Source organism: Sinocyclocheilus grahami, unplaced genomic scaffold (assembly GCF_001515645.1).
Source record: "Sinocyclocheilus grahami isolate Dianchi unplaced genomic scaffold, SAMN03320097.WGS_v1.1 scaffold78.1, whole genome shotgun sequence".
In the NCBI taxonomy this organism is placed as follows: Eukaryota; Metazoa; Chordata; class Actinopteri; order Cypriniformes; family Cyprinidae; genus Sinocyclocheilus; species Sinocyclocheilus grahami.
The window spans coordinates 232,601-245,102 of record NW_015505257.1 but is presented as its reverse complement, the minus strand read 5'-3'; the positions used below and the strand labels follow the sequence as shown (position 1 = coordinate 245,102).

The following is a 12,502-nucleotide window of genomic DNA, read 5'->3' as shown; positions in this document are numbered from 1 at the left end:
TCTCTTGTCAGAATGAGGAAGTGCTAAAGAAGTGCGCTCAGGACTACCTCACACGCGTCAGGCAGGAGGAACAACGTTATCAGACCCTCAAAATCCACGCAGAGGAGAAACTTGACAAGTAAGGACGATATTTAGCATTAAAGTGATTCATCAGTTTCCCGTCTGCATTTGATCTTTAATCTAATGTATTTTACACTATTGATTGATCTCTGATATGGGTATGTTTTTGCAGAGCGAATGAGGAAATAGCTCAGGTGCGAACTAAGGCCAACGCAGAGAGCGTGGCGCTGAACGCCAGCCTGAGAAAAGAGCAGATGAAGGTGGAGTCCCTGGAGCGGGCAATCGAACCGAAGGTAAACTCTCACACATTCACCGTCACCCACAGCCGATGCAATATAACACATGCTGTAACATCAAATCAGCTTTTTAGTTTTCTAAGAAAGCATTATTTAAAATCCACATTGTTTCCAGAATCAAGAGATTGAAGAGCTTACTAAGATTTGTGATGAGCTCATTGCAAAAATGGGCACCACGGACTAAGAGGAAGGAGAACCCACCCTGACCAAGAACGCCACTGGATCTCCCATTTTATTTTATTTTTCTCGTTTTGGAAAGGAGTCACTTTTCCATGGGTCTGGCTCAGGCACTGGAAGAAACAAGATATGAGCTGAAGAATCAAATAAAAGTCCCAAATGTTTTTACAGATTCATAAAGTGCTGATGTTGGACTTACACACTGATAAGTGGTGGAATAAAATGTTTCTTGAAGAGGGTGGGAAAAACCACCCACATATCTCATTCTGATGACTTTCTGCTGGCTGTTATGGCAGCTGTGTGTATGAGTGTTTGGGAGAGCCCTCTGGGTGTGTGTTCAGGTGTAAAGGAACAGACATGGGATGAGGGTCATTGGCCTTGTTCATGGTTTACATGATCGCACTGCTGCTATTTATAATGGAGGGAGCAAATCATGTTATTTGCAACTTTTTAGTTCCATTACTTGCATTGGAAAGTACTGTAACCTGTGTAATTTTTTTTGTTATATATTAGAGGTCCTGATACAAGTTTAAGAAATATCCCGAGTTCAGTACAAGATCAGTTGACAGCACTGGTGGTGTAATGTTGATTACCATGAAAATTCATCTGTAAAAAAAAAAAAAGCAAAAATCTGGGTTACAGTAAGGCACTTCCTGTACAATGGAAGTGAATGTAAATATAAACATTACAATATTCACTAATTACAAGAAGTAAACAATATGCATATTAACATGATTTTAGTGTGAAATTGGTTGCTAAGATTTTCTGTGTATGGTTGAAAACCATTTTACTATTATGTTGACATGTCAACATAAAGTCTTAAATCCTAAAACCAAAAAAGTATGACTTAAATAGCTGTAGAGCTCAAATAATATGCAAGCGTTAACAAAAGAATTCATGTAAGTGCTTTTAAATTATGAGCTGAAAATTTCTTTTAAATCGACCAAAAATTGCCCCAATCACTTTCATTGTAAGTGCCTCACCATCGACTGAATTTTTGCTTTTTTTCTAAAGAAAAAGAGGGACGATTCAAAATGATATATTAGTCAACGTTCTGCCACAAATGCTGTTGAGTTTAACTTGTATTGAACCTGGAATATTATTTCATGGAGTAGCTTTTTGCATATTCAAAGCTTCTGTTGAAGAGAGTTTGTAGACGGTTGTAGTTCCATCCATTGTTTTCTTACTCTCTGTGTGTTTAGGTGCCAAATTATCATAATTTATCATATTAAGCGAGCTCATGGTGTTACTAGATGTTCTGATGGGTTACTTATTTCTAGCCATGAGGTCATAATCATCCAATCAAATGCTTGCTTGCAAAATTTGACAACACAAAAGCAAACCTAACTGAAAGCACTTAAACTTTCTTTTATTAATGAATTATTCTGGTTTCAAAGTCTGCATGAAGTACAGAGTTTATCACAAGTTTACTCTCTGTTTTGTTGTGCTGTGTCGACTGGACCGAATCATTTTCAAAACATTCAATGAAGACATTTCAAGAATTGACAATCTTTTGCCAGACTTGCTAAAGTATGTGCCTAATGCTGAAGTGATGCTTTCTATTGGCTGTTGTTTCTTTTTTTTTTTTACCCACAATTTCTTTGTGCTATCTTATGCAATATTTCAGCTCAGAATAACCAACTGCCAAATGAAACCGCTATCCGTGTGCCAAACATTAATGGGTCGTGTGGAGAAGTCGAGCCTGTAAATTGTCATGTTGTCGTTTCAGGAGCGTGTCGGTGTTCTTTACAGTACTCACTGACCTGTGTATATTTTTATGAGAAGAATAATGCTCTTTTATTGTGTTATTAATGTTTGTAAAGTGGAAGAGAGAGAGAGAGAGTTGCACAGAAATCCAGTTGACTAATATATATTTTGTGCATAAATGCATTCCCTGAATAAAGTAAAAAATTTGCTTGATCAAACTGGTTTAGAATTTAATATTTTGGTTAATAACACTTTACAATAAGTTTCCGTTTGTTGACATTAGTTATCGTGAACTAACAATAAAAAAAAATTCTAAAGCATTTATTAAAATCAAAAGTTGCTTCTCTTAATATTATTTGAACATGAAGTTTGGTATTTTTATTAACTAACATTAACAAATATGAATAAATACTGTATAAATCTATTGCTCATTGTTAACTAATGGGACCTTATTGTAAACCAAATGTTGCAATAATTGAAAGAAGTGTTATAAGATGCAAAGATGCATGTGTCCGTAATAGTTTCAATAATTCTCACGCTGTGATTGTGTTGCATAGCTAATCTCTTCTTAAGAGGGATATCTGGTGACAGGGTAGACTGGATATTAATATGTGCACCCACTAAGAGATTGCCCCTATGTTGAGGACAGATATACTGCAATGAATTCAATCAAAACAGTGGTGTGCTGCAAATACACAAAATATGAAAATATACTGTACACAGATAAAATATAATTGGTGAAAGTAAGTATAATTGATTTGCATAAGTCTTGCACTAAATTTTAAAAGGAAATCTGAATTAAAACTATTTTAATATCCAGTTCATAAATCATTTCCCTTCTTTCTTGGTGCAACCCCCTTCATCCTGCTTCTCCCCTCGTTTGCTGTTACTTACGCAGATGCGTTGTGTGTGTTAAGCCGGTGTAATGCTCATGTGATGGATGCTCACTGTAGGATTATGGAGAGGTGCTGAAGTGTTTTGTTGTGAAGACTTCCACACTGTCCCAGCACTTTTCTAATACAACCTCCTCAACATGAAGACTCTCCTCGCCGCGCTGGTCCTGTTCACCGCTGTGCTACACAGTGAGTATCTGCATAGTACCAAACAGATCCAAACAGTTTCATTGCACTTTATGGTTATTCATTTAATCCTGCAATTACTTTGAGTGATAATACTCCTGTAATCGAGATTTTACAAAAATACTTATAATAATGGATTATAGCCTACTTTATTTTAAGGTGTCATTGTTACAGTATAATTATACAATCAAATACTGAGTAATATTAATTAACAACATGCACCTTTTTGGGTTATTGGATGTAACTATGCATAATTTACTGTTATTACTATAAGTACATATAACACTGTAAAATAGAGTGTTATCCAAAAATGGTAACATATTTTTTTGTCACACATGAGAAATCGGTGTATACATGTATACAAAAAGTGTATTATTAAGAGGCTATTACTACTGTTGTTATTGTTTATAATAAATATGTATTAAATATGTAATAAGGATATAGCCTACTATAAATTAAATCTAAATTTTCTATACATTTTTGCAACGAAGCAACAGTAATTATTATACAGCGGATAGCAAAACATAAATCGTTTTATATTCCTACTGTCCTTGTGAAATTCTTATTAGTATCTGTATAGAGTTTGAAGCGGTTTAATCTCAGATCAGCTGTGTTGTCTTGTCCGATGTGTGAAGGTGAGGGGTTGAAGTGTTACACCTGTGTAGCTACTAACCCGGACGAGTGTCACCGGCAGGGCTCGTCTGTGTGTCCTGCTCATGCAGATGCCTGCTCTACCATCACAGGATCCAGTGAGTACATGCACACACTGAATACAGTGATTCATATTGCAATTCCCATGTTGACCACTTGGGGGTGACATCACTCTTGACCATGTCTGTGCTGTGTTTCAGTTTAATATAGAAGAGACCGGGCCTAGTTGTCACACGTTTTTACTCTACTCGTGTGTGTGTGTGTGTGTGTGTGTGTGTGTGTGTGTTTAAAGGCATTTTCTGTATAGACACAGACACAGGAATAGAATATTGGTTGTGACGCGAATCCACGATACAATATGGCTTGAAAATAAAACATGAAATTTTCGTTTGGAAGACTGAATTCATAAAAATGATGCTGATTTAAGACTATGTTTGAAACCGATATACAAAACCACTGCTACAGAAAACAAACAGTTATGACTCAACCTGCAGTTAATGGGACAAAACTCTTGTGACAACTAGCCCCGGTCATCACTATTACATAATACTGTTTCTGCTGGATTGCACACACACTCAACCAAATGTGCAAACCAAACATGGATTATTTGACGCATCCTTCAGCAATGTTTGGACTGAGCAGATGTTTTTTTAAGTGTTGATTTGTGGTACCACCATGTGTTTCCCTCACCGCAGACTCTGTGATGAAGTCATGTGCTTACAAGTCTTTCTGTGACAAGTCTCACATGAGCAATGGTGAGATGAAGCTGGAATGCTGCTTCAATGATGACTGTAACGGCCCTTACCAGTCCCACAGCCATGGGGATCTCCACGACGCCACCATGAGCCTGAGCTCCAGCCCTGTCCTGCTGCTGGGGGTCCTGCTACTTAGACTGGCTCTCATTTCCCTGTAAACCTGAACACAGAGACCTTTAGTATACACATGTAAAATAAATAAATGAAGAATAAACGATGGAGTAAAGGCGTTAATGTAACTGATAGATGAGCTTTTGTCTGTTGGGCCGCAGCATAATCTGTGTGTGTGTTCTTGTGGTTACACTATGGAACGCCAAACGGGTCACATTTCGCCATTAACCAGACGCCTGGTGTGCAGAAAACACATATATTTTTTAAATATTTTAGTTGTAAAATATCTGTAATATCAAAAACGCTGTCAGTTGCGGCGTTCATTATCCCTTAAACGGCGTAATTTACGGCGCTTTTACATTACAGAAAACGCTGTCAATTGCGGCGTTTTAAACATCCATAAACGCCGTCCATTGCGCCGCTCTTTACCACCCAAAACGCTGTCAATTGCGGCGTTTTAAACATTAGAGACACCGTCTTTGTCAAACGGAGCGCCGTAAATTACGACGTATTATGGATGGCCAAATGGCAAAATTAACGGCGTTTTGGATTGCATCAATAAACGCCGACATTAATGGTGGTTCTGCTGTGAAAATGCCGTAATTTACGCCGTCTGTACTACAAAACGCCGTCTAAAAATCGAGCAGACTTAAAGTCCTTATGTTCACAACAAAGTCATGCGCCTTGTTGCGAGGAGACGCGTGACAAATTAAAACAATAGGGCCTGGTTTCACAGACAGGGTTTAGATTAAGCCAGGATTAGGCCATAGTTCAATTAGGACATTTAAGTAGTTTTTATAAACATGCCTTAGAAATAAACATTACTGGTTTGCATCTTTTAAGACATTTTTTTGACATATTTTAAGATATGTCAGTGCAAGTTTCTTTCAGCCTAGACATGCATTTTAGTCTGGGACTAGGCCTAAGCATTTTCTTTGAAACTGGCTCTATTTGCTCTAAAATAGGCTGACAATATCAAACATGTTTGATATCCTCCGACTGGATGGATTCATAGTCTGACGCAGGAAAAATCGGAGTCTGTGACCATCATACACTACACGATTTTCTATGAAATCTTTCAACTCAATTCTGCAGACTGGCTCTGACTTTCAGCAATTAGCATCAACTTGTTCAGACTGTAAATCGGGGCAAAAGTCATGTAGTCTATTCCAGCCTTAAAAGAACAATTCATGCAGATGTCACGATTTTAAGTGAACTTTTGAATTATTTTGGTTTGACTGGTCTGACATTCAGAACACTTGGAATATAGCACAGAAGTTGTGTGAACATCTTTAATGATACTTTTATGGTGATTTTTAGAGAATATTCTTCAGAAACTCACAGTTTTTAAGGTCATACAGGTTTTGAAATAGATAAGGTAGAGTAACCCAGTACATTTTGAGAGTTGAACTGTTCGTTTAAGTGAATTAAGAAGCCTGGTAGCAACACCAACACATCTTCCAATACACAACATCTGCTGGTGATTGACAAAACCAACAATTGTTCTTTGTTCCACAGGACGCATTTGGCTGGACAACGTCCATTGCACAGGAGGAGAGAAATCTTTAGCCGAATGCCCCTCAAATGGCTTTGGGGTGTCAGACTGCCGACACAGCGAGGATGTTGGGGTGATTTGCAATCAGAAGCGCATCCCTGGCCACAGGTTCATCAATACCATGAACAACAATGTTGAGGTACGTCAACTCTAGGTTCATGTAATGCTAGTTTATTAAGTGCTTAGTCACTGGGGATTTTACTGATAAGCAGTGCAGATGCAAGTTCAGAGCTGGTAAACCAAGCCTGAGGGTCTGCTGGTGGTAATTGGGTTTAAGAAAGACCCAGATATGCCTTTGAAATGACTTTTTAGGAGTTGCAGGGTTCAAAGAATGACAATGTGCTCCAAAAACCACACTGTATCATCAGAACCACAGCGTTTCCCCATCAGAAGAGCCAAGAATCCTATCCAGAACCAGTCTTAAACAAATGACCACATTTCTTTGTCATATCCGGAAATTCAGTTTTGAGTTGAGGTTCTACTCTTTCTCCCTTCTTGGTGAACATTCTCAGTCACTTTATCTCTTGGATAAAAGGAAGTTAAGGTCTGTTACCACAGGTCACACATTCCTCTCCAAAGTTTGCTGCTCTAGAATAGTTTATTAGCATTCAATTCTCCTTTTATGACGTGCCAGCTGTCCCCTATGTTGCTGCAAAGGTCTGTGCCAGAATCACCGATATTTGTATATTTGCCATGTTACTATGGCAACCACGGTAAGCAGGTTTAAAGATGGACCTTTGAGAGCGATCAAAGAGCCTATGGTGTGCTTTTCCATTTCCACGACCCCAAGATTTAATGATTTAATGACTTTACCACATTGTGGGTCTCTCCCCCGATCCTTCCCGTCCCTGAGACGTTCCCCCACTCCTCTGATGCCCTCTTTGGGAATCGCTGACTAATGAAAGGAATGATTTCAAAATGGAATCCCACCCATTAAATGTGAATTCTTTAATTGTGAGAAGCAGAAACACTGTTGGTTAATAGATTTCAATGAAGGACACTGTTTTTCTGGCCTGGTATGAAAAATACCAGCCGTCAGGTTCAACTTCCTATGATGTCACCAGTCAGGCGACAGTCTGTGAATCAATGTGAGAGGTTGTTAGCTATTGGTAGGTGTAATCGTGACTTTTCCCTGCATCACATACCAGAAGTCTGAGACACAGGCTCTCCTCTGTGAAGCTCATATGAGGGAATTCTCAAACACCAGTACGGCAGACACTCAGATTCCTCAGGCTTTTTCCAGCGCCAATGTTTTTATAAGCAAGAGTCTATCTTTTTCTCATCAATGGACAATTTGATGTCAGAAATAACAAAGGGTAGCTAAAACTGGCAGCCAAACAGTGTTAAATTCTTAGCGCATCACCAGCGGTGGATTACAAAATGCTTCCACAAATATTATCCTTTGCCAAAATTGGAAAACACTTTTTCTATCATATACGTATAAACAACACTGGTTTAATGTATATTTGCCTGCTTTTATTTACCTTTCCAGCTAGCCAGTGTGTGCTCCACCCAGCAAACATTACCTCTTAAAGACCTTCTTTAAAGATGTAGGAGAAGATGACAGATGGATGGTTTTACTGCGGTTTTGCTGCTATGATCATATTAGCTTATTATAGACATTTAAAGAAACACTACATTCCCGGAAAACATGTAGTGTTTAGCGTTAACATTAGCGTTTGTGTTATTTCAGAGCCCATAAATGCAGTGCAGTATATATATTATATATATTTGATTAGCTGGGTTTAATGGCTTGTGAAACAGTTTAGGCATGTCATTCTAAGACTGTTTAGTTGGATGACCTCTAGCAAAAACACAAAATGCTTGATTTAATGAATGTCTTTCCAAGATAGCTTTCCTTTTCACAGTTTTCCCACTATATTATCTGCCTCTGGGTCTGCTGGTGGTAATTGGGTTTAAGAAAGACCCAGATATGCCTTTGAAATGACTTTTTAGGAGTTGCAGGGTTCAAAGAATGACAATGTGCTCCAAAAACCACACTGTATCATCAGAACCACAGCGTTTCCCCATCAGAAGAGCCAAGAATCCTATCCAGAACCAGTCTTAAACAAATGACCACATTTCTTTGTCATATCCGGAAATTCAGTTTTGAGTTGAGGTTCTACTCTTTCTCCCTTCTTGGTGAACATTCTCAGTCACTTTATCTCTTGGATAAAAGGAAGTTAAGGTCTGTTACCACAGGTCACACATTCCTCTCCAAAGTTTGCTGCTCTAGAATAGTTTATTAGCATTCAATTCTCCTTTTATGACGTGCCAGCTGTCCCCTATGTTGCTGCAAAGGTCTGTGCCAGAATCACCGATATTTGTATATTTGCCATGTTACTATGGCAACCACGGTAAGCAGGTTTAAAGATGGACCTTTGAGAGCGATCAAAGAGCCTATGGTGTGCTTTTCCATTTCCACGACCCCAAGATTTAATGATTTAATGACTTTACCACATTGTGGGTCTCTCCCCCGATCCTTCCCGTCCCTGAGACGTTCCCCCACTCCTCTGATGCCTTCTTTGGGAATCGCTGACTAATGAAAGGAATGATTTCAAAATGGAATCCCACCCATTAAATGTGAATTCTTTAATTGTGAGAAGCAGAAACACTGTTGGTTAATAGATTTCAATGAAGGACACTGTTTTTCTGGCCTGGTATGAAAAATACCAGCCGTCAGGTTCAACTTCCTATGATGTCACCAGTCAGGCGACAGTCTGTGAATCAATGTGAGAGGTTGTTAGCTATTGGTAGGTGTAATCGTGACTTTTCCCTGCATCACATACCAGAAGTCTGAGACACAGGCTCTCCTCTGTGAAGCTCATATGAGGGAATTCTCAAACACCAGTACGGCAGACACTCAGATTCCTCAGGCTTTTTCCAGCGCCAATGTTTTTATAAGCAAGAATCTATCTTTTTCTCATCAATGGACAATTTGATGTCAGAAATAACAAAGGGTAGCTAAAACTGGCAGCCAAACAGTGTTAAATTCTTAGCGCATCACCAGCGGTGGATTACAAAATGCTTCCACAAATATTATCCTTTGCCAAAATTGGAAAACACTTTTTCTATCATATACGTATAAACAACACTGGTTTAATGTATATTTGCCTGCTTTTATTTACCTTTCCAGCTAGCCAGTGTGTGCTCCACCCAGCAAACATTACCTCTTAAAGACCTTCTTTAAAGATGTAGGAGAAGATGACAGATGGATGGTTTTACTGCAGTTTTGCTGCTATGATCATATTAGCTTATTATAGACATTTAAAGAAACACTACATTCCCGGAAAACATGTAGTGTTTAGCGTTAACATTAGCGTTTGCGTTATTTCAGAGCCCATAAATGCAGTGCAGTATATATATTATATATATTTGATTAGCTGGGTTTAATGGCTTGTGAAACAGTTTAGGCATGTCATTCTAAGACTGTTTAGTTGGATGACCTCTAGCAAAAACACAAAATGCTTGATTTAATGAATGTCTTTCCAAGATAGCTTTCCTTTTCACAGTTTCCCCACTATATTATCTGCCTCTGAAACATAAACAGATTTTATACTTACAGCTAACCAAACACAGCTGGACACAAATGTATTGTCTAAACTAATAAGACGGGCTCTCAGAACAGATAGCAGAGGTAAATGAATGAGTGAATTGTTTGTTTTGTATTCTTGTAAACATTCAGTGGAACAGAAGAACAATTTATTGTAATCAAATGAATCACCACCACACACAATCTGCCACCACACATGGAAACAATCGGAGGTCCAAAGAGTGGTTAGCAAAGGTTCAGAGCATGCAAACTCTTTGCTTGGTTTGAGTTCAAGAAAATGCTGCAATTAATCAGCTAATGATTATTTAACTTATTTGCATGTTTGTCTACAAAGGATGTTTCCTACCAACACAACTTCATATTCTTGGTATATACAGGACATGCAGATGAGAATATGCAACTTGCTAAGATACAATACGACCTGACATTAACCAGTGTGTGCTCCACCCAGCAAACATTACCTCTTAAAGACCTTCTTTAAAGATGTAGGAGAAGATGACAGATGGATGGTTTTACTGCGGTTTTGCTGCTATGATCATATTAGCTTATTATAGACATTTAAAGAAACACTACATTCCCGGAAAACATGTAGTGTTTAGCGTTAACATTAGCGTTTGTGTTATTTCAGAGCCCATAAATGCAGTGCAGTATATATATTATATATATTTGATTAGCTGGGTTTAATGGCTTGTGAAACAGTTTAGGCATGTCATTCTAAGACTGTTTAGTTGGATGACCTCTAGCAAAAACACAAAATGCTTGATTTAATGAATGTCTTTCCAAGATAGCTTTCCTTTTCACAGTTTTCCCACTATATTATCTGCCTCTGAAACATAAACAGATTTTATACTTACAACTAACCAAACACAGCTGGACACAAATGTATTGTCTAAACTAATAAGACGGGCTCTCAGAACAGATAGCAGAGGTAAATGAATGAGTGAATTGTCTGTTTTGTATTCTTGTAAACATTCAGTGGAACAGAAGAACAATTTATTGTAATCAAATGAATCACCACCACACACAATCTGCCACCACACATGGAAACAATCGGAGGTCCAAAGAGTGGTTAGCAAAGGTTCAGAGCATGCAAACTCTTTGCTTGGTTTGAGTTCAAGAAAATGCTGCAATTAATCAGCTAATGATTATTTAACTTATTTGCATGTTTGTCTTCAAAGGATGTTTCCTACCAACACAACTTCATATTCTTGGTATATACAGGACATGCAGATGAGAATATGCAACTTGCTAAGATACAATACGACCTGACATTAAATTCATCAGCTGTTTAGCAGTTCTCAGGACTGAACTTTTGAATATTGTAAGGTCATGTTCATGAGGCAAAAAGACAGGACCTGAAGAAGATTAAATGCTTATAATGATTTGTACTCTGCTTGTCATGGTGATTGATTGGAATATATATTCACCTCCAGCCAAAGCATGCTCTTAAGTCAACAAGCCAGACCAACAGAATGCACCAGTAGTGAACCTGCATGCTAAATGTAGCCTGAAGAGGTCAAAGGTCAGGACTTTCCACCAGGCGTAGAGGTATAGGCTTTCTCTCACATTCCGTTTGCAACAAAATTAGGAAACTCGATATACTTTGTGATTTCTAGACAAAGAAAGCTTTTAGATTCAAAACCAAGAAGTAAAGGGAGGGGAGGTCAGATGTGAGGTTAGGATGCCTTTAAAAGCATTTTTGGGGGGGGGGGAAATATCTCACACGTACCTGATACCTGATAGCTATTACTGAAATAAGTATCTAGAGAACTGTTCGTACATCTGCAAGATGCTGTGTACAAACATCTCATAGATGTCTGTAAGATGTCCGTTTTACATACATTCTAAATCATAAACATCTTAAAGACATCTTCTAAACGTCTATTTGACATCTGATAGGAAATGTCCTAGACGTATTGCAGATGAGCAAACACTCTAAAAAATACGTCCTGCAGATGTCAATGCAGACGTCAAATAGACATCTCTGTGATGTACGTGTGCTATCAGGGTTTGGACAAAAAATGTGGACACCCCATCTTGAAAGATCTCTGCCAATTGTGTGAGTTTGGGACCGGACTACCTGTTCGTCCAAACAATGCAATTCCATTTAGTACCACTGGTGCAAAAGAAATTGCTCACAGAACCTGTAGAAGCTAATTTTGTTATAGTCTAGACCAGCTTATTCGAGTCTAAATCCAGACAGAGAACTGAGTGGGTTGAGTCTGAGTCTAAAAGGTTCAGACAGTGTAAAAATGCTTATGTAGCCGATGTTATGAAGTAGTTGAGTCCATGACAAGACAAAGACCATGAAAATATGGTCTTGAATTTGGAATCGAGTCCAAGAAATTTAAAGTCAAATCCACCAGTGTAAGTGATTGGTTGTCAGGGACAATGGTCGTATATACGATTTTATTATACAAAAATATTTGACCGCCGAATATTGTCATATCAGACTCATGTACCCTAGATCAGTGTTTCCCAACCGGGGTGCCGTCTGTCGAGAGCAGGAGTGCCGTGTAAAAAATTATTTTTAATATTTTTTAAATTGCTAAAATGTA

The 12,502-nt window shown here is 38.3% G+C and overlaps 3 protein-coding genes across 4 annotated transcripts in view; all 3 read left to right on the top strand.

Moving 5' to 3' along the window:
• LOC107586126 (transforming acidic coiled-coil-containing protein 1-like) overlaps window positions 1-1,156 on the top strand; it is a 24,685-nt gene extending 23,529 nt beyond the window's left edge. Inside the window, exons 12-14 of the mRNA XM_016273361.1 lie at window positions 12-118; window positions 233-353; window positions 472-1,156. Coding sequence (XP_016128847.1) covers window positions 12-118; window positions 233-353; window positions 472-540 — 297 coding nt within the window. The 3' untranslated portion in view covers window positions 541-1,156. The remainder of the gene's footprint in view (window positions 1-11; window positions 119-232; window positions 354-471) is intronic.
• A 2,015-nt stretch (window positions 1,157-3,171) lies between these two features.
• On the top strand, window positions 3,172-5,478 carry LOC107586211 (CD59 glycoprotein-like). Of its 2 annotated transcripts, none has more exons than XM_016273475.1 (3): window positions 3,172-3,322; window positions 3,928-4,068; window positions 4,666-5,478. In XM_016273475.1, exons 1-3 carry the CDS (start codon window positions 3,274-3,276, stop codon window positions 4,881-4,883), a joined length of 408 nt encoding a protein of 135 aa, XP_016128961.1. In that variant the 5' UTR covers window positions 3,172-3,273; the 3' UTR covers window positions 4,884-5,478. The 2 variants fall into 2 exon arrangements, with proteins under 2 accessions (XP_016128961.1, XP_016128962.1); XM_016273476.1 differs by having other exon boundaries at window positions 3,181-3,322; window positions 3,955-4,068.
• Window positions 5,031-12,502, top strand: part of LOC107586171 (lysyl oxidase homolog 2A-like) — a 24,825-nt gene continuing 17,353 nt past the window's right edge. Inside the window, exons 1-2 of the mRNA XM_016273443.1 lie at window positions 5,031-5,046; window positions 6,355-6,530. Of these exons, the coding sequence (XP_016128929.1) occupies window positions 5,031-5,046; window positions 6,355-6,530 (192 nt within the window). The remainder of the gene's footprint in view (window positions 5,047-6,354; window positions 6,531-12,502) is intronic.